At 42.3% G+C, this 24,954-nt stretch overlaps 1 protein-coding gene across 2 annotated transcripts in view; it reads right to left on the bottom strand.

The window, feature by feature from the left end:
• ANTXR1 (ANTXR cell adhesion molecule 1) overlaps positions 1-24,954 on the bottom strand; it is a 197,444-nt gene that overhangs the window by 145,078 nt on the left and 27,412 nt on the right. For both annotated transcript variants that reach the window (XM_072768664.1, XM_072768665.1), the window contains exon 3: positions 22,605-22,676. In XM_072768664.1, coding sequence (XP_072624765.1) covers positions 22,605-22,676 — 72 coding nt within the window. The remainder of the gene's footprint in view (positions 1-22,604; positions 22,677-24,954) is intronic.

Genomic DNA, 24,954 nt, shown 5'->3' with positions numbered 1-24,954 from the left:
TGATCCCCCACGATCCCCCAAGAGCCCATTAGAGGGACAGTCTTTGCGGTACATTATCCACTTAGGCCCAGCCGCAGTGCAGGATACGTGAAATCTCAGGGGAAAGGACCCTTTTGCGGGAATGTCCACCTGCAAGAGCTTTCCGCCCCTTAACAGGACAAAGTTTTCTTTCTTTCCTTTTTCTTTTTAAAATTTTATGTATTCATTCATGAGAGACACAGAGAGAGGCAGAGACCCAGGCAGAGGGAGATGCAGGCTCCATGCAGGGAGCCCGATGCGGGACCCGATCCTGGGACCCCGGGGTCATGCCCTGAGCCGAAGGCAGACGCTCCACCGCTGAGCCCCCCGGGCGCCCTCGAAGTTCTCATGCTACATTGGCAATGAGTCCTAAAATCCAGCTGCTCCTGCAGGAGGACGTGACAACTCAGGCAACTTTATACCACGATGCAAACAGCCCCGGCGAGCCAGCAAGAGGCGAGGACCCAGAAGCCCGGGCAAGGCCACCACGAGGACCGACGGGGGTCGGGGCAGGGGCTGGAGGGAACCGTGCCACCCGCACCGATGTGTCGGAGGAAACCGAGTGGTCAGCTCTGAAAACCAGAGCTGGGGCCGGGCACGCTTTCCAGGACGGCCGGCAGGGTTTCCTGTGGGCGGGCCTGTGTTTTCTTACTCGGTTGCTCGGGGTGGAGGCAGGAAGAGGAAGTGGGTCCTGGCACTGGGAGAGGCCCCGCTGGTGCTGGGAGATGCCGACGGTCTGGGGACCCAAGAGAATCTTGGTGGCCCGCTCCCTCTGGGACCTAAGATGTCACATGCACGTGCCTCCTTTTAAAGAGCTCCACAGCTCGCCCCCAAAGACAGTTAATTTCTGAAAAACATCAACCTTATTCATGACCCGTGAGCCTATGGAAGCGTTTGCAATTACCTTTCTATCATGGGGGCGGGTGGGGGGCTCTGTAGTGACGGGGTGAGGAGGGGAAGCTGCTCGAGTAAGAAGCACCCACCATTTCCTGGGCTTCCACTGCGCACAAGGCCCTGCTCCGGGAGCTTGGATTTGGGGTCAGGACGGCCGAGGCGTGCACGACTGCCCTCAGGCCAGGAGAGAAGTGTGGGTTCAGAGACACTAAGCAGGAGAGCAGAGACCTGAGCTCGGCCGAGCTGACTCTACTGTGCGCAGCAGCCCCCCCTCGGGTCAGCGCTGGGGGAGCGGGAGGCTTCCGGAACAACCGGTTCATGAGGGCCGGGGCTCACGGCTCACTCCGTCTGAACGCTCCCCTTGTGCCCTGTTAGCAACAGCCACCTATGACTGATCCACCCGGACCTCACGAGAGCTCTTGGAGGGAGTGTCTGTTTCACAGACAAGGAAACTGAGTCACAGAGTGGCTAAGGGACCCGCCCAAAGCCCCCCAACTATCTACTAAGTGGCAGTGGTTGAACTGGAACCCAGAGGCCCTGTTGCAATCACTGTGATAAACTGTTTCCCCTTGAATGAACGGGAAAAATTCGTGACTGTTTTATCCGAATAAACCCAAGGGTAACTGCTTGGGGGGGAGGGGGAGTCCAGCACAAGGTTAACCTTCCATTAAAGCTGATGTAATGGGGGGGGGGCGCCTGGGTGGCTCAGCCGATTAAGCGTCCACCTTCGGCTCAGGGTGTCACCCCGGGGTCCTTGGATCGAGCCCCCGAATCCGGCTCCCTGCTCAGCCCCTCTGTGCCCCTGCCCCGACTACTCGTTTTCTCTCTCTCTCTTTAATAAGTAAAATCTTAAAAAAAAAACAAAAAACAAAAAACAAAAAACAAACCAACTGATGTAATGGGGTGGCTGGACCGCCAAGTTGTTGGACGTTTTCAAAGACAAACCGGGAGGGTTTCGCGTGAACCCGTCCCCGGCCGGGGCTGCTGATGCTTCTCAAGCGCAGTGTTTCAGACCCAGTAGCTCAGGCTTTGGGACCGTCCTGACTGTGGCCTCCTTTTCCTGCCCGCGCCTCGACACCAGGTCTCGTGCCCAGCTGCCCATCAGGAACGGGAAGGCTTCCCGGACCCTCCGCCTTCACTGTCCCCTCTCCCTCCGCTCCCCCCATAATGTGTCATCAAGTCCCCTAGGTCTACCCTAGGCCGCCCGGGAAGCCGGCGACTCCTCTCTCTCGCCCGCCAAGGCCGCGCCCCGAGCCATCACCCCACCACCAGCTCCTGCTCGGGCCACTGAGGCAGTCGCTCGCTATCTCTGGACTGTCCTGTCGCCCTCCTTCCATTCATCCTCCACGTGGCTGTCACAACGTTCCCAAAATACAGACCGAGACACACGCCCTTCACTCTCCTGCTCCGCAGCCCCCGACAGCAGTTGGCTACACCCCGTATACATCTGAAACCCTTGCCAGCCTTCCAGCGCCGACACGGGGTGGCTCGTCTGCCTCCCTGCCCGGCCTCACCTGTGCCACTCCGCCCCACTGTCATCACTGGAGCCCCGCGAGTCCCCCCAAGCAGCGTTCTCCAACAGGCCCCTCACACCTGCCATCCCTGCCCCCGGGGCCTGGGGCTATCATTGCCCAGCTCTTCACCCGGGGCTAACTCTCACCCGGCCTTCCATCCCAACTAAATGCCAACTGGTTCAAGTAGCCTTACTTGACTTCCCCTAGTCGGACTAACCCCCTCAGTTAGACTTTCTCGCGCCCAACAAGTTGAGCTTCAGAGCACGTAGGACATTCTGTAACTCCTAACATTTGACCACGTGATGATCTGTTTGTCCATCCCCCGCACCCGATCTAGGCTCTAAACTCCACGAGGGCTGGGCCGTGTCTGTTTGGGCCCGCGCTATGTCTTCTGTGCCTACTACGCTACTTGGACTAGAACAAACAGTCAATCAATATTGACCGAAGGAGTTAATCATCCTAAGAAGAAGTCAGTCTTGGGGGCAGGGATGAGCTTCGCTTGGCCCCTTGGAGGGAGGCCTGCCAGAGGCCGACCTGACAATCGATCCTAGATCTGTGCGCATGTGGTGGTTAGAAACCATTCTGTGTGTTGTGCTTCTTTATATTACCCCCAACAACATTTCGATAAACCCTATCAGAAGGCACGGTTTAATCTTCACTCTGTTGTTTGGTGACAAGAAAGGGTATACATATCTGTGCCTCCGAAGAGGAGAGCGGTGTCCCTCCCCGCCGCCACCCCTGGGAAGGGAGAGGCTGGCATTATCAGTCCCCTGCCAGAGGGTGGCATTGCCCTGTGCATCAGCAGTTTCGAGAGGGTAATGACAGTGGCACGGTAGCAAGAGGCAGAGGCTGGAGAGGGAGGTCGGGATAGGGAAATGGGGGTCTGTTCCTGAGCACATGGGGGTGGCCCGGCAAACACTTTGGAATAGCTGGGCGCTCTAAGGACGAGGGGGCTAATTTCCAACAATTAGGTGAGAAGAGACTGGGCGTTAAAAGTAAATGTAAAGAAGAAAAGCAAATGTGGCCTTATCTTTGCAAAGTTGGGACGTTTTGGCAGCACTGAAATTGGAATATCGTGTTGAGACTGAAGCTGAAAAGAAAAAAAGAGGGTTAAAAGAAGGCATATTGGGGGTGTGGTAAAGGTTCCTTGGCTTCCCTGTATTTTTTCTCTGCCAAATACAGTCTGGGAACGGGGGTGTTTTCTCTAAGCCTATTTCCTTTTCTTTACAACTATTTTCTTGAGTTTTCTATTTTCTTGGTACCAGAACAAGCAAAGGCTGTTTTTTTGGAAAATGTATTTCTGCTTGATATTTTGTGCCTGGCAACATAGGAACTCGCTATTCCCAAGCAGTGTTCACAACCCTCTCCATATAGCACCCTTCTTCGTCAAAAGATCAAATGACTTACGGCCCCACCTCCCTACTCCCTGTCCCTTCTCTAAGCACCCACAACATCTAAGCAAACAAAACAGATGGTTTCATGGGAATGGTGGGTCTTTTTTAATTCTGGGACAACAGAACTATTAATAAAGGCCTTTTTTTTAATGGTCTCTTAGAAACGGAAGAAAACCAGGAGAAAGATCTTTTAAAGGGGGGGGTGATAAGAACCTCTCTGAGGACTTGGTTATTACCAAATGAAATGTTATAATCCTGGGAAATGAGAGAGGCAGGGAATCCTACAAGGACGCTGCTATTAAAGAACCTCCTGTTTTCCTTGGTGGTTTCACATGTCTGCCAGTGTTCCTACGTAGAAGTGAAGGGTTTTCAGGCCACAGGTCTTGTGTTTCTTGTACAATCCCTGTGAGACTTAGTGGTGGGCATAGAGTAGATAGTTTGTTGTTGAATTAATGATTCCAGCTTGGATGCATGCGTGCATCCACCCATTCATCTCCACAGCTGCTTACTAAGCAGGCACCATGCCCCCAGCACTGCCCTGGTTTGTAGGGGTAGGGGGTGGGAGAACCGGTCACAGGGTCTGCTGGACTTTCGGTGGCCCTGGGAAATTTCCTACACTTCACGAAGATTACTTCCTGGGATTCTGGTTGTGATGTGACATTTTGATAATACTTGATGAAAACATTAAAGGATGAACACACATAAGCATGTCAGGAAGCACTTCATTGGACAAGCTTTCCTCCTAAGTATCCTACTGATGTTTCTACTGCGAAATCCTCCTTGGGGTTGTGCAATGTCTACCACATTTTCAGCCTATAAAACAATCTCCACCGCCGCGGCCACCCCGGAATAACCCAACATCAGCTCTACATTGTCGACTTCTTGCCTCTTAGTAAAAGAGCTTCCAATTCTGTGGAATTGGTCTTTTCTCAAATGTCCGGCAGTTGGTGGCCTTGGAGCTTCAACTTATATTGTAAACACACATCACTACTTGTTCCCACTAATGCTGCATTTAGTACATTTCCAGATGGCCTTATGACTCCAGATGCTGACTACCAAAAACATGGGTGAACAGAACCAAAGATCATAGATTAATTAATCAAAGACACTTCACTGCTACGTTTGGACTCTTGATGTTTTACAACCAACTTTAATTATTTGTTTATGGTGTATATAAATCACAGCCTCTTCGGGACTTCTACTTAAGGATAGGCCAAAATGATTGACGATACTGACATGCATGCTGAACCAAAGATCCTTTCCTATATATATTTTTTTAGTGAGCTGTAATTTATAATAGAGCAATATGTACAGATACTCCTTTCCTTTATATTGCTGAATATCTTTCCATTACATTGTTTACAATATTTCTTCATTATCTTTTAACATCTGTAGGATCTGTAGTAACATCCTGTCTATAGCGGTTGCTCTGTGGATTACAGTATCCATCCTTATTTTAACACATTATGCCGTTTCTCAGAAAATGAAAGAAAGCTTTAATAGTCTATTCCATCTGACTCTTCCTTTATGCTATTGCTGTTATATATTCTTTTATATACTTAATAAATTCCAAAATGCAAGTATTATATTGGTCTTAAACAATGACCTTTTCACAAAGTTAAGAAAATATTTATCATTTCTATTATTTCTCCTTCCTTTTTTGAAGATCTAGTTTACATCTGGTACCATTTTCCTTTAGCCTGAAGAATCCCATGAGCAGTTGTTTTTTTATAGTGCAGGTTTGCTGGGGATGACTTTCTCTGTTTGCTTTTTTTCCCTAAAAATATCTTAATTTTTAACTGCAATTTTAAGCATATTTTCTTTGGATATAGAATTCTAAGTTGTCTTTATTTCCTTTCATCTTTTTAAAGAAATCAATCTCTTGTCTTCTGAGTTGTTTGTCTTTTTTTCTGATGACAAGTTAAGTGATTTTCAATGTTGCTCCTCTCTTTGTAATACGTCTTTTCCCTTCTCCCTCTTTTTATTTAAAAAAAATATTTTTAAGATTTTATTTATTTATTCATGAGAGACAGAGAGAGAAAGGCAGAGACATAGGCAGAGGGAGAGGCAGGCTCCAGGCAGGGAGCCCAATGTGGGACTCGATCTTGAGACCGTGGATCATGCCCTGAGCCAGGGGCGGGTGCTCAACCGCTGAGCCACCCAGGTGTCACCCTCCCTATTTTTAAAGATTATCTCTGTATTCTGGTTTTCAAAACTTCATCTACTTTGCACTTAGATGACGTTTTTCTTTGTATTTGTCCTGTCTGGAGTTCTTGGAGCATTTTGGATTTGTCTGCAGAATGCTGCACTCAGTATTCCAATTATACATATATTAGACCACTTGCTATTATCCCACAAATCAGAAGGGCTGGTTCGTCACCCCGCTCTCCCACCCTAATCATTTTTCTGTCTTTTTCAGTTTAGATAATTTCCATTAACTTGTTTTTAAGTTCCTCAATCCCTTTTCTATAAATACTCTATTTCAGTTCCATAGTTTTCACTTGGTTCTTTAGTTTTCTTTTCTTTTTTTTCTTTCTGATAGCCTGTGTCTCCATTATACTCACCTTTTCCTGTAAATCCTTTTACATGTTTACAATAGTTGCCTTAAGTCCTGGTCTAGGAATTCCAACCATTGAATGATCTGGTTTGCTTTCATTACTGTGTTTTTTCTTGATTATGGGTCACATTTCCCTGCTTTTCCCCCATGCCTCATTATCTTTTCATTTGTGTTTCAGCATTGTATATTAAAAAGAAAAAAAGAAAAAAGCAGTGGAAACTTAGGTACAATATGGACTTGCTTTGCTCATTCACTGCAGAGTGTACGCCTTTTATCTTTGGGAGCTGGGGGCAGGGTGGGCACTGATTATTTAGATTCCTCCTTGAGTTAGGCTGAGCTTGGGCTGGGCCACAGCTTTAATTAGACTATGTTCCCTGTTATTAGCCTAATTCTCAGACTTCTGCTCTGCCCTGCCTTTGTGGTCTTTTCAGCCTTTGAGTTGGGAGGGAGGTGGGTGCAGCTTCAGTCATTTGTGCTTCACTATTGGATTCAACCCTCGTAGAACTCCAGAATCCAAGCACCAAGGATCCATAGATTTTTTTTACTTTTCAGCAACTGTTACATTGCTACTTTCTTGGGGAAAAAAATGCAGAGGTGCAGGTGAGGGAGAAAATTGTCTGACAGAGATCTCCTTTTCACTTGGGGCTCCTTCAGGTAATCCATCCCTCTGGCACACATTGTTGACTGAGGTTCAACTGACCCTTCCTCATCCCTGAAAAGTCTCTGTCCACGGCTATGCTGCTTTTGCCCATACCCAGACCATATCCATCACCAAGAATGGAAGTTTCTGTAGATCTCTGCTCAGCTATGAAGGGCTTGCTTCTCTCTAATTCAGTTCATCAGTGCTTCCTGTGTATTAGACCCATGGAAGCATATGAATTTTATTTTGTTGGGACTTTTCTGCTTGACCATGGAAATGAAGGTTTTTCACATTCCTTTACATCCTAACCAGAAGCAGAAATACTATAAAGCCTTTTTCTAAATATTTGTGTCTACACATTTGTTTCAAGTCAGGAAGAAAAATACTAGAGGCTGATTACCAGCATATAAATATACTCCAGTATCTCTCTCATCTTAAAAAAATAAATCCTCTGTGACCCCACATCTCCCTCTAGCTATTGACCAATTTGTTTGCATTTCTCTTCACAATGCAACTTCTTCAAAGAGTACTTGTATACCCACTTCCCTGTCTCTCCTGGTGGAGACTTTCTTCAAATGTACAGTGACCTTTGGCTGTTCATAGTGAATGAGCGAGACAGAAAGACTTGTTGGAAGCTTTGCGTGCACAGTGGGGCATGCCAACTGGCGGATGACCAGCTTTTGTCAACAAGCACAGTGGGGGACCTTCAAATATCAGTGTACGTATATTCCCCCGACCCCTAACCCAAGATATTTATTTCTACAGAAAAGGAATTTTCCAACTCTTTCCTTAGGTGTTACTCTGGAATTGACAAGGGGGAGGGCTGGAAGCAGCCACATTTGTTATGCAGATGTCTCCCATGCCTGGTGTCTGACTGTGAAACCATCCTTGTCTAATTTTGCCAGAGAATACTTCTCTTCTCTGGTGGAACTGGAGGAGTAATTCTTAGATGTAATGGAGGTAGGTGGTTCTGAAGGTTGAACTGCATCTCAGATAAATTCTTTAAAAATTTATTTTATTTTATTTTTTGTGTTTATTTAAATTCAAGTTAGTTAACATGTAATGTATTATTAATTTTGGGGTAGAATTTAGTGATTCATCAGCTGCATGTAACACGCAGGGCTTGTTACAGCAAGTGCCCTCCTAAATGCCATCGCCCATTACCCCATCCTCAGATAATTCTTAAACGCTTCACCCTGTTAGCCCTTCCTTGCCTTCTGCAGTATCTGACAGTTCTAGGTTTTGATCTTTCCAGGGTTTTTCTAGGCTACAGGCTTGTTTCTCTTCAGCATCTCCTTCTGCAGGATTATATTTGACTTTTCTCCACACTGCTTTTATCATTTCTCACTCCTCTGTCTTCTTTCCATCATCACATATAGTGTTCTTATGGCTTAAACATTTCTTAGTTTCCTCAAGGATGGCTTTGTGTTTTTGTTTCACATTCTCCTGGTTTTGGGTGTTTTCTGACAGAAAGGGTAAAAAAATGTCTTTACCTCTTATTTTAAAATTGGAAATCTTCACCTTCTAACTTATTCTGCTCTGACTTTTGCCTCTACACCTCTGCTGGTCACTAGTCATCTCCACGTTGCCAAACCAATAGTCAGTTCTCTGGCTTCATCTTACTCAACCTTTTAGACCATCAGACACAGCCTCTTCCTCAAGTTAAAATGCTTTCTTTTCTTGATTTCCATTATGGCGTGCACTCTCCATCTCCCCATCAGTTGTTCTTTCTCAGATTTTAGGGCAGACTCCCTTCTCGAACTCTAAAGACGGGAGTATCCCAGAACTCCCTCAAACTGACCATTCCCACTGTCTCAACCCCCACACTGTTTTACAAGTCATTCTTCCCATTACTTTGGTGCTAATCAAGGGAGCATGGCCTTTGGAAGAAGATGACTGGGGATTAAATCTTAATTCTCCCACTTCCTAGAGATGTCAACTTTAGATTTCTCAGATGTAAAAATGAAGGTGTGGGAACTATAAGGTCTGCCAGCTTCCTTCCAGCTCAGAATGCTGCATCTGATTTTATGTAGGGACCAAATAGGGAGCAGAAACAGAGTCTGGGCATCTGCTGGGCACTGGGAAGGCCACAACTGGCAGATAGGAGTAGTCCACAATGTGGCACAGGGTCAAGTGCAGACCAGTAACTGAAATTCACTGAGAGGAGCCCATCAGGGAATTTCCAAGGGTTGAAGCCTAAGCTGGCATAAAGGATGGGTGTGATGGTTTAATCACAAGGCAACATGATGAATTTGTCCAAACAAGCTCCTCTTTACACAACTCTGTTTTGGTTGGTTACTCATCCATGCAGTGGTTTTCCCCGTGCAGTTTCCTATGGTACCACTTCACTTTTGAAACAAATTTCCCATCACTAACCTTTTTCCCCCAATTAAGCCACACTCTGCAGGAGATGGGAGTGGTGGAAAATGGGTTCTGTATTCAGGGTTTCCCAAATACATAGTTTTCTCTTATGAGAATCTTCTGTTCCATGTTCCTCTTAGTTCAATGGGGACTAGGTATCTCTGGGTGCCGGAGGTCTCTAAAATAGTGAGGCGGATGTACTTGAGTCCAGTGCTACCAACCACAATGAGTGTCTGCAGGGGCACAGGATAGAATGGCACCCTGCCACGTCCTGTGTGGCGGAGACTGTGGAGCCCAGAATCACCTTCTTGGATGGAAGATAAAAGCGGACAGTCCTAGAGGGGATGATAGGCAAGCATCTTCTGTTTGGTGAGATCACATTTCTTTAGTATAAGCTGGTGGAAATTACGTTTTTCTACAAAGATAAGACTTTCCTGTCACACTTTGGAGCAATATGGGGCTGGTGGTGGGAACAGGAGCATACTGCGTTCATACCAGATACTCCGATCCACAAGTCCTATGTGGGCACGATCTGTTTGAAAAGATGAGCTGGATCATACAAGCTGTTGAGAGGCAATGAGAACTCTTATAAATCACTAGTGGGAATGAAAATTGGTGCAGCCCCTTTGGAGAATAATGAAATCGTGCCTCGTGAAGTTACACAGTCACATACTATAAGACCTAGCAATTCACTCCCTAGTTGTATATCAGAGAGAAATTCTAGTTTTGATCCCCAGGTCAGTGTGAGAATGTTGACTGCAACTTGGTTTATAACAGCATGACGTTAGCAACAAACAAACTGCCCATGAATAAGAGAACAGGTAAGTACCTGATGGTACATTATTACAATATGGAATGATGCAATAGAAAAGCATACATTAGTTATGATGAACCAAGCACAGCTACATGTATCTTCACAGAAAAGTCTCAAAAACAAAAACAAACAAACAACAAAGTCTCAAAAACATGTTAAGTGTAAAAAGCATATTTGAGAAAAATACATACAATATGACTATTTATTAAAAGGTATAATCTGAAAAAGTATAATATATTGCTCATGGGTATACAAAAATATTTAGCATCTGTTAAAATGAAAACCCCAAATTCAGGATGGTGATTATTTCTGGTGAGGAAAAAGAAGAAGGGTGTACACTGAGGTGTCAATCCCTGTAGTATTTTGTTCCATAAGCTCAGTGGCAGATAATGAGTCCATTATCCTTGTTTTTCGTATACTCCTGTTACATTTGAAATATTTAATAATTTTTAAAATGTGGAGGATGAATAGCAACGAGGTGAACCTACAGTTCATGAGGAGGCCTCCAGAGCTGCTCAAGAGCAGCACTAAATCTTAGGCTGGGCCCTGGAGGCCCAGGGACCACGCGGTGACGGGCTGGCGACGTTGCAGAGCTGCCTATGCTGACCGATAGTGGTTTGCCATTGCCTGGCCACTGAACGTCAGTTGGCTTTGGCTGTTTAGCTTCAGGTCTAAGTACCCTACCGTTCTTGGGTTCTCTGACCACTTCTGTGATTTGTCCTGCTGGCTTTCTCCCAACAAGAAGGTCCCTGCATGCTGCTCTGTCAGTTTTTACTCTTTGTATGTGCTGGCCACACGTGGACTAGTGGGCGAGGAAGAGGAGCAACATTCCCTGAGCATCTTCCCTGTGCCAGGGCCTCTGCTGGGCGCTTTCCATTCATTAAGTACGAAAGCCACACAGCAACACCATGCGGGGGGCGTCATTACCTTCACTGCACAGTTGAGAAAACTGATTCAGAGAAGCGCAGTAACACGCTGTGCTGGTGGAGGCCGGGCTGGAACCCAAACTGATCCCACTACAAGGTCTATATGGTCACTACCAAATCTGTGGTGTCTAGACTGGGTGTGGGGATAATGTACTGTACACCAAGACACAGGAGACACACACACACACGTATTTTTTTCAGAGCGTAGGTTATACTCCATAATTTGAGAAGGAACTCAACGTGATTTTTTATATAGAATCAAACAATCAAATTGGTATATTATTAAATAGAATACAAATGCACAGACATTTTTATGATGAAGGGATTTTGAGGGAATGTCTTGCTTTTGATGAGCAATTCAAACTCCACCCAAAGACCCCCGGGTATACTTCTGCTTTCTTCTCCTAATAGGTGTGCCCCCAGAGGAAGAGCAGAGAAGTACTGGACCACGCTACTCTCACAAGTCGGTCTGCTCCCAGAATGGCGGAATTGCTTCAAGGTGGGTTCCTTTTACCATCACAGAGGCTCAGTATGAGGAGGCCTTCAACAAACTTCCTCTAGAGACATAGCCTGTGCACTTCTGTGGGGAAGACGTCTTGCAAGAACCATTAAACAGAGGGAAAACTAACTTTCTCTGGCCTCATGCTGAGGCAGTACTTTCTATCTGTATCCCTCCATATAGGGACAGACTGGCCAAATGTTAAAAACTTCGGAGAAGGACGTGAGCCATGGAGAGCTGGGGACTCTCTGAATTCCTGAATTACCGCATGCCTGGCATTGTTAATCCTCCCAACAGTTCTGTGAGGTAGAGACTATCATTCTTTTCATTTTATAGACAAAGAAACAGGCAGAAAGAGGCAAGAAAATTTCCCACAGACCCAGACCCCAGCATATTCTCTCTCAGTCAACAGGACAAGAGAATAAATACGTGCCTCCCACCATTTCTCTTACTTTTGTCATCAAATCTTCTTGTACCTAAATAAACAATACCTACATATGGAACAAATTCAGGTTCTTTTAAGCACCATATATCTGAAGATTCATCTTCTCTCTTGTTATTTTTAAATTTAGAAAAGGTTTTTAGAACTATGTCTCTTGGTAATGATAGCCTGTAATCATTCTGCTCCAGGAATCAAGCGATGTGTTCAAAATATGTCATTTTCCCCTGTGACACTAATGGCAAAACCACATTCTCAACCAAACCAAAAGATGACTGAGAGGGATGGAGAAGTGTGGTCTCTTGGTTTCCACTCAGCAGTTTGAGCCAAGCATTCTTGGCTTTCACTCCAACTCCTTAAGCAATAGGCAAGATACTTAACCTCTTAACCCCATCTGTGAAATGCTGATGCTACCTCTTTACCTCTTTGTGAGGAGTGTTTCCAAGCTGAAGTTGTTAAAAGGTCCTAAAGATAAAATGTGTAGAGGGCATATGCTTTCAGAGAAGTGTTTTCTGGAAGAAGTCTGAGGGTCTGGGGTGCTGAATTGTGGATGCTAGGATTTGTTTTTAACTAAATACTGTATGTAATTGTAAAATCGTAGGAAACCCTATAGGATAGTGATTAAGAGTGTGGACATTGGGGACATCATGCCTGGGTTCAAATCCAAATTCTTGCACTTTTACAGCAGAGTGGCCTTGTGCCTGCTTTGAATCAGTATCCCCCATGTATATAATACATATAATAGATAAGCCTCAGGACAACCTTTCAAGGCAGGTATTACTAATCTTCTCTTATTATAGTTGAGAAAAGTATTCTAGGTTATTGGTACATTATAAGCCATTAATAAAAGATTGTATATAGACACAAAAGTATGAATACTTATGCAATGCCACATGTACATGGCGGTTGCTTCCATTTAAGTATTCCATAGATAAGAAACAAAGGACAGCAGCATGAGTATAGATGCAGTAAGTGGGGTAGATTATGTAATACATGGGAGAAAAATCACTAGATTTAAAATTTTTAATTTTGCGAGTTAAAAAAAAATTCTACCATCAGTGATAACTTGTATGAACATGTGCAAATAATTCAATCTCTCTGAGAATAATATTCCTCAGCAGTAAAATGAGGCCAGTGAGAGGACTGGGTAAGATAATAATTCTTTGACCCACGGTTGTCTGTTATGCTTTTTTTTTTTTTTTTAATTTGCAAAGTTTAGAAATAAGGCAAGATTTCCAGGTGAAAACAGTGACATGAGTTCACATCTTTTAACTTCCCATTGTTTTCTCTCCATAATGCTATAGAAACAGCGAAACTAATATAATACAGGAAAAATTTTTTCCTTGCTGGAAAGTAGGTAAGAGTGCCATACATATGTCAGACACTTGGGGTAATTCCTACAAGAAGTAGAACTGCTGAGATCAGGCTGAGGAAGAACCTAGCAGTCTGGAATTTCAGGATATAAGGAGAAAAGTTCGTGGTTGGTGGTGGGTTCACTTTTTAACACAGTGATCCAACACCCACACCTAACCATCTTCTTTGGGTTTCAAGTTCCTCCTTACTTTGGACACACTACTACGTCTGTCCACACGAAAATTATACTACATCTAAATTTTCCCATAGTTGTTAGCCTGCGATCTTCACATTTTCAACCAAGATTTTTTTTGCGATCCCTGACCGAACTCACTCCAAATCCCAGTACTGAAAAACTTAGTTGTTCCTCTTTTGAGTCACTATGCTGAAGAAAATCTCAGAAGTTGGGAAGAAGAGGACCAGTTTGAGAAATCTGAGAAAATTTCCCATTTGAAGCAAACTCATATAAAAAAAAACAGGGAGCACATAAAGCAATTGTAATTTATATTCATGATGAAGATATTCCATCTCTAACACAATTGCATGGTGCTACCTATATACACAAAAGGAAAAATTTAGGATCAGAAAAATATTCATAGCATTGAAAGGGATTATCTGTCAGTTAAAAAAGCAATGGCACTGAAAACAATAAATGAAAAATGAAAGAAATTAAAGAAAGCATAAATAAATGAAAAGACAGCCTGTGTTCATGAATCAGAAGACTTAAAATTGTTAAGATGTCAATACTACCCAAAGTGATCTACAGATTCAATGTAATCCCTATCAAAATCCCAATGGCTTTTTTTTTTTTCAGAAATAGAAAAACTTATCCTAACACTTATATGGAATCTCAAGGGACTTCAAATAGCCAATACACTCTTGAAAAAGTACTAAAGTTGAAAGATTCACACTTCCTAGTTTCAAAACTTATTACAAAGCCACGTTAATCAAAACAGAGTGGTACTAAGGTAAGGGTAGATGTATTGAGGGCCTAGAAAGAAAACTTTGCATATATAGTCAAGCAATTTTCAAGAAGGGTGCTAACCATTTAATGGGAATATGACAATCTTTTCAACAGGTGAGCAGGGAAAACTGGATATCCATCTGCAGTAGAAAGAAGTTGGATCCTACTTAAAACCATATACAAAAATTAACTCCAAGTGGAGTGAGAACCTAATTGTGAGAGCTGAAGCTAGAAAACGCTTAGAAAAATCACAGAGGGAAAGCTTCATGATATTGATTTGGCAATGATTTGTTGGGAGATGACACCAAAAGCGTGGGCAACAAATAACAAAATGGATAAATTGGACTAATAAAAATGAAGACCTTTGTCCATAAAAGGACACTATTAACAGAGGGAAAAGGTAACTACAAAATGGGAGAAAATATTGGGTAATAAGGATTACTACTCAGAATATATAAAGAACTCTTAGAACTTAACAACTACAATAAAAAACACCTAATTTAAAAATGGGCAAATGACTTGGATAGATGTTTCTCCAAAAAAGACACACAAACATGCCAATAAGCACATGAAAAGATGCTCAATATCACTAACCATTAGGGAAATACAAATCAAAACCACAGTGAGTTACCATTTCACATCCATTAGAATGACTGTTATTTAAAAAAAAAAAAAAACCCACAAAACAAAACCAGAAAATAACAAGTGTCAGCAAGGATGTGGAGAAATTGGAACCCTTGTACGTTACTGGTAGCAATGTAAAATGGTGCAGCCACTGTGGAAAACAGTATGGCATTTCCTCAAAAACTTAAACATAGAATTACCATATTATCCAGCAATTCCACTTCTAGGTATGTGCCCCAAAGAACTGAAAGCAGAGACTTCAACATTTACATGCCAATGTTCATAGCAGCATTATTCACAACAGCCAGAGGATGGAAATAACCCAAATGTCCATTAATAGATGATTAGATAAACAAATTGTGGTATATTCATACAAGAGAATATTACTCTGTCTTAAAGGAATGAAAGTCTGTCATATGTACAACACGGATGGACCATGAAAATATGCTAAGTGAAATAAGCCAGATACAGAACAAATATTATATAATTCCTTTAGATGAGGTACCTAGAGTAAAAAATCCATAGAAATAGGAAGTAGAATAGAGGTTACCATGGGCTGGGGGCAGTTTCAGTTTGGGATAATGAAAAAGTTCTGGAGATGGGTAGTAGTATGATGGGTGCACAAGGTGAAGCCATTGAATTGTATGCTTAAAAATGGTTAAAATGATAAATTTTATAGTTTGTACATTTTACTCCAATAAAAAAAATTTCAAGGGAGGTTGCAAACAATATGTTGAATACAAACAAAATAATTAAATATTGGTGAATTACAGTACAAGAGTGAAACATTCTCAAAGAAAAATGATAAAGACTAAAGCATAAGAATAAGAGCTTAGAACATAAAAAAGAGTTTGGAATAGATTTAAGAATCCAAAGGACAAAAGAAAAGTAATAATAAAAGAAATAAGAGTAAAATATTTCTTAGGGTGAAGCTATTTGTTATCAGATGGAAAGGCTCAAATGCTATATAAAGTATTATACAAAACCATGAAAGAATCCACACCTAGATATATTCTTTTGACTTATTTTTTTTAATTCAAGGTATAAGGAAATATTTTTTACAGGTATCCAGAAGGAGAGAACAGGCTACTCACAAAGGAGAAATGTACTAAATTGTCATTTTTCTGTATGCAATAAAGAATAAAAGATATGCAAATTGGCATTGTGTCATTGCCAGTAAATTTAAGGGAAAAGACAGGGTATAAGAACTTTAATTCAATTAAAATATTTGCCTGAAGATGAGTAACAACAATTTTCAAATAAGTTTGGCCTTACAAATTTTAATACTCACATACCTTTCAGGAAAATTTTACCTGGAAAACAACTTGGCCAACTAAGAAATTAAAAAATAAATAAAATAAAAATTTCAAGTACTGGAAAGGAAATATGTATGTGTATGTATGTATGTGTGTGTATTTATGAGACATAATGCAAATAATTTTTAAGAAATTCATCAAGGAGAATAAATGACATTACTTAATTCTTGCCATTATAAAAACAAGCAAAGTTCATTGGAAACTTTTGCTAGAATAAAAATGAAATTATACTTTTTCAAATTATATTTTTCAAATCATTGGTGGAAAATTAAAATATCAAAGAAGGGTAAAAGATAAATGGGTAGACACAGATATAGCAGGAAAATATTTTTAGAAATTTAAGTTTATAATTTTTTTGACAAAGATCTTAAAAAGCATGAAAGGAAACAGAAAGGTTATTTTATATTCATTAGAAATATAGTCCATAATGAAAACCCATGGGACTACACAATATGGCATAAATTATAAAGCAGTGTGTTAGAGATTCATTATAAAACAGTTACGGTGGCAAGTTTAAAATATACCTCACTGTCTTCACAGATCAAGTAAGAAAAAATATAAGATATTTGAGAAATTTAAACAATGTATTTCTTATACAAAACTCTTTACTCATCAAAGTGTACCTATTGTCTAATATACATGGATGAAAAATACAATTTAATCACATACTAGTCCACCAACAAAAATTAATAAATTTTAAAAATAGAAATTATATAAACCAATAATTTGGAAAATATAATAGAAAAACACTCATTGATAATGAAAGGAAAACTTAGAAATAACCAGGAAAAAACTTAATAAACACTGTATGAGACCAATTTGAAGAAAACAAAACCTTAATAAGAGACATAAGTGAAGGGATATATCCCTTAGATAAGAAAATATATACAAAAAAAAAAAAGAAAATATATACAGTAAAACTGCAATGCCATTTTGCTAAGGTGATTCTGTACTTTCCATACAATTCAGGTGACAATCCCAAGAGTATTGTGGTACTTTAAACAAATTATTTAAAATGATCATGGTAGGAAAAAAAACTACTAAAAACCAGGGGCAATTTTCACTTAAGATCAGAAGCAAAGAAGGACTGGTCTTCCAGATGCTAAGACTAATAAAAATAGTGCGGCCCTCGCTAGGAACAAAGAAATGCAGTCTATCAGAATAGAAAACACAGCAATGGATCCAAGTCTATGGAAGAGTCTAATTTTTCAGATTGGTAGTAAATGATTATTCACCAAATGATGTTAGAAAAACTTACTAATCACTTGGAGAAAAAGAATAGATCTTGGCTCTATACCTTATATCAGACTAATTTCCAGAAGTAATAATCTACATGTAAAAAAAAATGTATCAAAAATACTGTAAGTAAAAGTAGTCATAAAAAGGGCAATAACAGCCCAAACATAATTATAAATCCTGATGCTAAATTTCTGAATTAAATGCAGAAAATAGAGTTCAACTCTACATTAAAATAATAATGTATGATGACCAAATGTAACCAGAAATGCAAGAATGATCCAATATTAAAAAATCTTTTTAATGCATTTCACTGTGTTAGTAGGTCAAAGAAAAAAAATACGATCATCTTAATAGGTGCCAAAAATGCATTTGATTAAATTTAATATCTATTCCTGATTTCTTTTAAAGGATGAGTTGGACTTCCTTGACATGATCTCATTCCCAAATGATGAAACATCTGAAGTATTTAAAGTAAGATCAGGAAAAAGACTATCCAGGGAGTATTTAAGGAATCATATACAGTAGTTAACACTAAAATAATGTATCCTAATAGTACTTAAATTAACATTAGATTTTTTATTATGCTGATGAAGAAACCTGAAAAATGTGTTACAATTTGTCAACTGTTTTGCAAACTGATGAAGCTAAGAAATCTTGGAAGAGTGATATGATATAATGCAAAACACATGAGTTGGACCAAAACCAGAATCCAGAATCAGACTACTAATTCTGCCATTTTTGTTATTTGACCATAGCATTTGACCGTCAAATAGCAAAAGTTATCTAAACTCAGATTCTTAGTGCCCTTATCTGTATAATGGAAGAAACAGCAGGTAAGATGGAGTAAGTTTGCTACTGGCTATCACTCCTGGTGATTATTAGAAAAACTCTGGACAAAACAAACACATAAGGATTTTGAAAAGTAAGCAAAGCAGATGAATTGGGAAGGGTAGTAAAAATCTGGAGAGGTAACCCAGAAAAGGCTAGATTCTATACTTCTCCCCGTCTTTTCTTTCATGGCTTTGACCTGAGGATGAGTCTCAGTCACGTGGTACTGGCCTGGGAAATCACCACATCTTGGGGCCCTGGGAAAGGGGCCCCTGTAGTTCAAAGAATGTGGAGAGAATCCCCACTCTTACTTCTCTTTGATTACGCCTGCCTTTGCCCCACAAGTGACCTTGACAGAGAACTGCACAAGGCAACACAGTGGCCAAACCCCAAGCAAAACACCATTTTTCTTGCTAGAGGACTTGCAAAGGGTGGCACCAGTGGGAAACATGGTGTGTGGAGAAACCTGCAGGAGAGAGAGCTGGAGAAGGGGGTCCCAGTAACTGTGTGATTGAAGCTGTCTGTGTAAGTCCCGGCTTCATCTCTGAGCTGCACGTGTGTAGGACAGGCTCGAAGCAGCTTAGCAAAGATGTTGAAAACTGAACTGAAATAAAAACCACCATCCACAGAAGAGACAGAACTTGTGGTTTGAACCTCGTGCACACAGAGAAGAAAGGCTTCTATTCTCCAGAGGATTTGAAGGTGACTTAAGAGTCTGAACAAATGAATATTAAAAATTTCTAGAATATATTCTAAAATTACTCGACATACAAAGCACCTGGAAAACGTGACCCATTCTCATGAGAGAAGGCAATGAAGATGCCAATGCTGAGCTTACAGAATGGTCAGACAAAGCATTTAAAGCATATAAATATGCTTTATGTATTTATTTTATAGTATTTATAATTACATTTAATTATATTCTATGATATAGTTAATCCCATAATTTATTTCATATGTAATCTCATATATTTAATATTATATAAAATATATTTAATTATGTCATATCTTATAAACTTATATATATTATACATTTAAATATGTATATATGTATTTCATAACTATACTCCATGAGATGAAGGTAAATACACTTAAAATAAATGAAAATATAGATGATCTCAGCAGAGGAATAAAAATTTTAAAAAGAACAAAATAGATATTTTAGTCCTGAAAGTCACAGTATCTGCAAAAAAAATTCAGTGGATGAGTTCAATGGCAGGATGGGGATGGCGGAGGAAGGAGTCAGTGAACATGAAGATAGATCAATAGGAATGATCTAATCCAAAAAAAGGAAAGAGGAAAAATTGGAAAAGAATTGAACAGACCTTCAGGCACATGTGGAATCATATCAAAAGGTCTAATATCTTTGTCATTGGAATCCCAGAAGGAGAGGAGAAAATGACTGGTACAGAAAAAATAGTTTAAGAGAGGGCTGCCAATTCCTCAAATTTGGTAAAAGACAAATTTATAGATTCGAGAAACTCAGCAAAGCCAAAATAAGATAAACTCAAAGAAAACCATCCCTCGACAGATCCTAGCCAACCTGCTGAGAGCTAAAGATCTTGAAAGCAGGTAGTGAAAAATGGCATATTCCATATTAAACAATGAGACCCCGTAGGAAATTGAAGTTATAATGGTTATATGGGGACACGTGAGAAATGATATGTAAGGTTTTTAACAAATAAAAGACACAAACGGTAGGTATTCTTCTTCTCCTTCCTCTTTTTTAAAAGATTTTCTTTATTTATTCTTGAGAGAGGCAGAGACACAGAGGGAGAAGCAGGTTCCCTGCAGGGAGCCCAGTGCAGGACTCGATCCGGGACCCCAGGATCATGCCCTGCGCCGAAGGCAGATGCTCAACCACTGAGCCCCCCCAGGCGTCCCTGTAGATATTATTATTCTGATTGTAGTTTCTTTACTACATCTCAACACACCATATTTATTTTCTGTTCTATTTTTTCAAGCTTCCCGTGGTTTCCTTTATGTGGGTTTGATTCCAAAAGCTGGATGCAAATATCCCTTTGATAGTATTTCTTTTGGTTTACCCACAATCTTTTGGTCTTGTTGAAATGAGAGTTCCCTATGGATTCATGACCTGTTTTTGAATGTGTTTTTCAACTTAACGTGGTGTCCTCGCTTATTACATCTGTACAGTAATGCATCTTTTCCTATCTCCTAGGGATATTGGGACGATCAAATGAGATATGGGAAAAAAAAAACAAGAATTCTTGTGACCAACTAAAACACTGGGAGTCCTACCTTTCAGAAATAGTATCAACCTGGAAGCTGTCAAAGCCTAATTCTTTTAGCCAATCTCATGAGAAAGCGTTCAGCAGAGGGAAGGCTTGTCCACATTTCTCTCTAGGCTGATAAGGTTGGGGATGGGTCAGTAAACCACTCATGCTTTGCCGGCCGACCCAGAGGTTAGGCCAAGAGTCACCACGTGAAACCCATACAGCCTTTAGCAAGGCATTTTGGGCTGTCTGAAGCATACTTAGCCCTTACGTATTAAATGCTGCTTCCAGCAAAGTCCAGATTCTAACCTCGCTTCTCCCTGGTAGGGGAACTAGGAGGAGTGAAGTCAAGACATCCAACATCAGATTCAAAGTAGGATTCAGATGACTAATTTGAACAGCGTAACCAAAACGAGTCTGAAAGCCTAGGCCTTTGAACAGTGTTTATAACTCCGTGACCCCCTCTGCCCTCCCCACTTCCCAGAGGCCGGGAGCAGTAGCACACAAAATACCCACAAGGGATGTGAGACCTAGGTCTCGGGGCCAAACTCAAGCACGCGCCAGCGGAGTCTGCAGGAAGCAACACCAGGCAGCCTGGGCTGTAGGAGGATGTGAAGAATGGGAGAGAGGGTTTTGTCTGAACGGGAGGCACCTCTGCATGAAGGATGTCATGCAAAGACAGAGGGAGAGTAGGAGTCTCGCAGAGAGACCCTAAGCCAGAGACACTTTCTCAGAGCTTCTTAAAATCCTTGGCCAGTATTGAAGGAAACTCTCTTGAGTTTCTTGGGCTTTCTGACTCTCCGTGTAAAGTGGAAAGGCCCTGGAGCCTGCAGCCCCTGTGGGTTTGCACTCTACCCTTAGGAACACCATGCGGCCTCAGCGTCTCCTTCTGCTAGTAGGAAATAAGAAACCCCTATTTTTAAAATGAGGTTTCTGTGCATCTCAACAGCGTGCATGAATAACAGGCCCTGCTGAAGGAGAAGCAGAACTTGGAGACTTCTGCGTGGTACCGAGTACTCTTGTAGTTACACACGGACCACAGAAGACGTGGAGAAACACGGGGACGGGCTCAGCTCTGCTGTTTGGTGCAAAATCCAGAGCACCTTCCTCCTTGCTATTGGTCCTCTCTAGCAGAAGACTATAGAATAACGTCCCCCAGTCCTCCCTATGCTTGCTCTTCCTCCTTTCCTCTTCCCTACGCGTCCATCCACAAGACTGCCAACGTCCCATGTGTGTCCCGCACCCCGCCCCCGGTGTTTCTCTCATGTCATCAGAGCCCTTTAAAAAAAAGTGCACGAAGTGTCCTTAACTCAGGAAAACTGTTACCTCCACTCCCAATACACCATCCTAACTCTGAACAAATGGCATGTCTCTATTTCTGCTAGTTTTCACGGGTAAGTGGTAAAATCCAAAATAATACTTTTGTTAAGCTAGGTCTCAGTAATCCTTTTCATGTCAACAACATTTTTCCACACCTGATTCAAATTTCCTTTTATTCCATGGTCCTGTCCACGGAAGGACAGGCTGTCTTGTCCTGGCTCCTAAACACCATATTATCCCTCCCTTTCTATTCCCTGCCTCCGTATAATTATGTATGGTAATATTACAAGTTCCTACTTCTCTCACACCATGCTTATTGTATCTCTGAAACCTTACCCCACAAAATAAATCTAATGTAAATAAGAGAAAATATAATCCCCCAGGAATTGTTCTGGCTCACACTTTGCTCCAAGGTAGCACACTGAGTTGCCAATCAAAGTAAGATTTATACCTCAAGGTGATTGAGTCATTTGCGGAATTTCACAACATCAGGAAATCCTATCAGTCATCACGGAGTAAAGTAGCCGATGGGTCAATGGGCAACGTGCAAGGCTTAGGTGAGGAGAGAACCGCAAGATTTAGGACATCGGGGCCAGTCTTGGGGCCCAAATATCAGCACTACTCAAGGGAACGTGGGCCTGCTAATTACAGGGAAGGGGAGCGTCCTTACCGGTCTTCGGTCAGCTTCATGAGGGTAGTTCCTCGTGTAGAGAAGACAATAAAGGACATTCTTAGCTGTGGGCTGGAAAGGAAAAGAAATCCTATTAGGGCAGGTGGACTCTGGATGCCATTTCCCTCCAGTCGTCCTCCCGTCTCCCCTTCGGCGTCCCGGCTGCGGGAGATGGGGACCTCCAGGCCGAAGGGCCTCCGCAGCTGGTGCCCCGAGTCCTCAGCAGCAGCGACTGGAGGCTGTGGACAAGGGGGGGCCGCGCCGCCTTCGCCAGGGCAGAGCACGGGTGGGAGAGCGAAAATGCATCCCTGCCTGCGCTCCGCCCCAAGAGGTGTGTCCCTAGAAGCGGCCTGGTCTGCATGGCGCTTATAAAAGGGGGGCCCCGATAGATAAAATGTCCCCCTGACCCCTGAGTGGACCCCGACAGGGGAGCAGCTGAGCTGACGGCGGCCGGATGCCATTGGCCATTAAGATCATACTAGAAACTGCCTTTGCTCTGAAAGCGGCATCTCTTCTAGACGGTCCACTTCTCCTTGCTTTCCCAGGGAGGTCATCCTGTAAGGAGAGAACGTGCTGCTGGGCCGCAGAACATCCACCCGCCCGGCGGTCACGCTTACAGTACTCGTGAACCCAGAGGCGGGTGTGGATGGAGCGCTCGGGAGCGCCGTCCACGAAAACCCCACACTGTGGAAGACAGAACCACCCTCAGCTGGGGACCAAACGTGCTCCTCTGTCTTCAAGACGGACTAGCAGAAATAACAAACACAACGCAAACATTTAAAAAAAAGAAAGAAAAGACGGACTATCAGAGTGTAGTGGGTTCGCCAGTACACCGCTGTCCATCAGGGGCTCTTTGTGGGGCCAGCCGGTTCCTCTGTCACAATGTGAACCTGTGTCTTTGCCATCCCTGATCTGGCCCCCGTAGCTTAGAGTTCCCACTTCCTCCGATGTTTCTCAAACCTGCCCCCCTTTTCTATTTCTTAGCTTAGGACCTTGCCCTCAGCGATCAGACCGCTGCAACTGTTCCCTAGCTGGGGATCTTGCTGGCCATCTTCCTTCGCTCCAATTCATTCTTCCCACTGCTTCCAGAACTGTTTTCCCAAAATGTAAATCAGACCTGTCACTCACCTGCTATAAAATCTCCAACGGCTTCTACTGCCTCTAGGATCAAGTCTACACTCATTTCCTTATGTCTGATGCATCTTTGGAAATGCTTATCATGGCGCTTACTACTTGCCAAGAGCCCAAGCAGTAGGTGGTGAATTGAATGTTGGTCTCCTGAAACAGACCTGGGCTCTCTGGCCAGGACACCATTCTGTCCCTTACCACTCACTGCTAATTAGCAAAACACCATGTCCTAAACGATAATAATGCCCATCGTAATTACCACAGTAATATAACAGTGGTCAACCTTATCAAGTGCTTACTACAGGCCAGGCACTGCTGTGAGTGATTGGCGTGTAGTAGCTCATGAAATTTGTAACAGCTTTATGAGGTCAGTACTATTATTATTTCTATCTTCCATGAAAGGAAATTGAGACCCTGAAGGATCAAGTAATTTCCCCAAGGTCACAGAGTGAGAGAATAGTGGATCTGGGGCTTAAAACCAAGCTCTGATTCTGGAACTTGGGCTCTTAAGCACCATATTATCCTGCTTCTTTTGTATATAGTTCAGCTCTGGAAAATAATGAATCTGACATGTGGGACACGTAGGGCTCTAAGAGGCAATTGGTATATTCCATATAGGAGTCTTGACAAGAGATCTAATTAGGGGGTTTTCAGCACATTGATGCGAGCGGAATTGTTCTAAGATAGTGTCAGCAGTGAGAAGGTAAGCCCCATCTAGAACCAACGCCAATATTTAAAGACCCAGCTCTGGTCAGCGGGTCTCCTCCAGAAGCCGGTGGAGAAGCGAATTTCAAGGAGCGAGAACTCTCCCTCAAGTGAAGCTCCTGTATCCAGCAGAGTAAGCACTGTGAGACACTCACTGTCTTTGTCCTCCTTAGGGCATCACTTAAGGGGCTTTGGTGAGAGCCAGCAGGTCAGGGGTGGGATGGAAGCCAGATGGCTTGACGGTCAAGGAATGAATGATAAAAGTAAGGCTATGGAGACCTTGAATCTTTAAAGATATTTGAGTAAGAAACCAGTAAGAAATAGTTATCTATAGTATCTACAGAGTATCTATATATAGAGTATATAGAGAGAGTATATACTATATATCTATAGTATCTCCCGACATAATCAGGAGATTCATCATTTACTATTTGGGGCTTTTTTTTTTTTAAGACATGGGGCAGGAGAGATTTGTTTATGTCTATCGATGTGGAAATAGAGCCAGAGGAAAGGTAGA

The sequence above is a fragment of the Canis lupus genome, chromosome 11 (genome assembly GCF_048164855.1).
Source record: "Canis lupus baileyi chromosome 11, mCanLup2.hap1, whole genome shotgun sequence".
NCBI classification, from domain to species: Eukaryota; Metazoa; Chordata; class Mammalia; order Carnivora; family Canidae; genus Canis; species Canis lupus.
The sequence above is the reverse complement of the archived record's forward strand: the minus strand, read 5'-3'. Positions and strand labels throughout refer to the sequence as shown.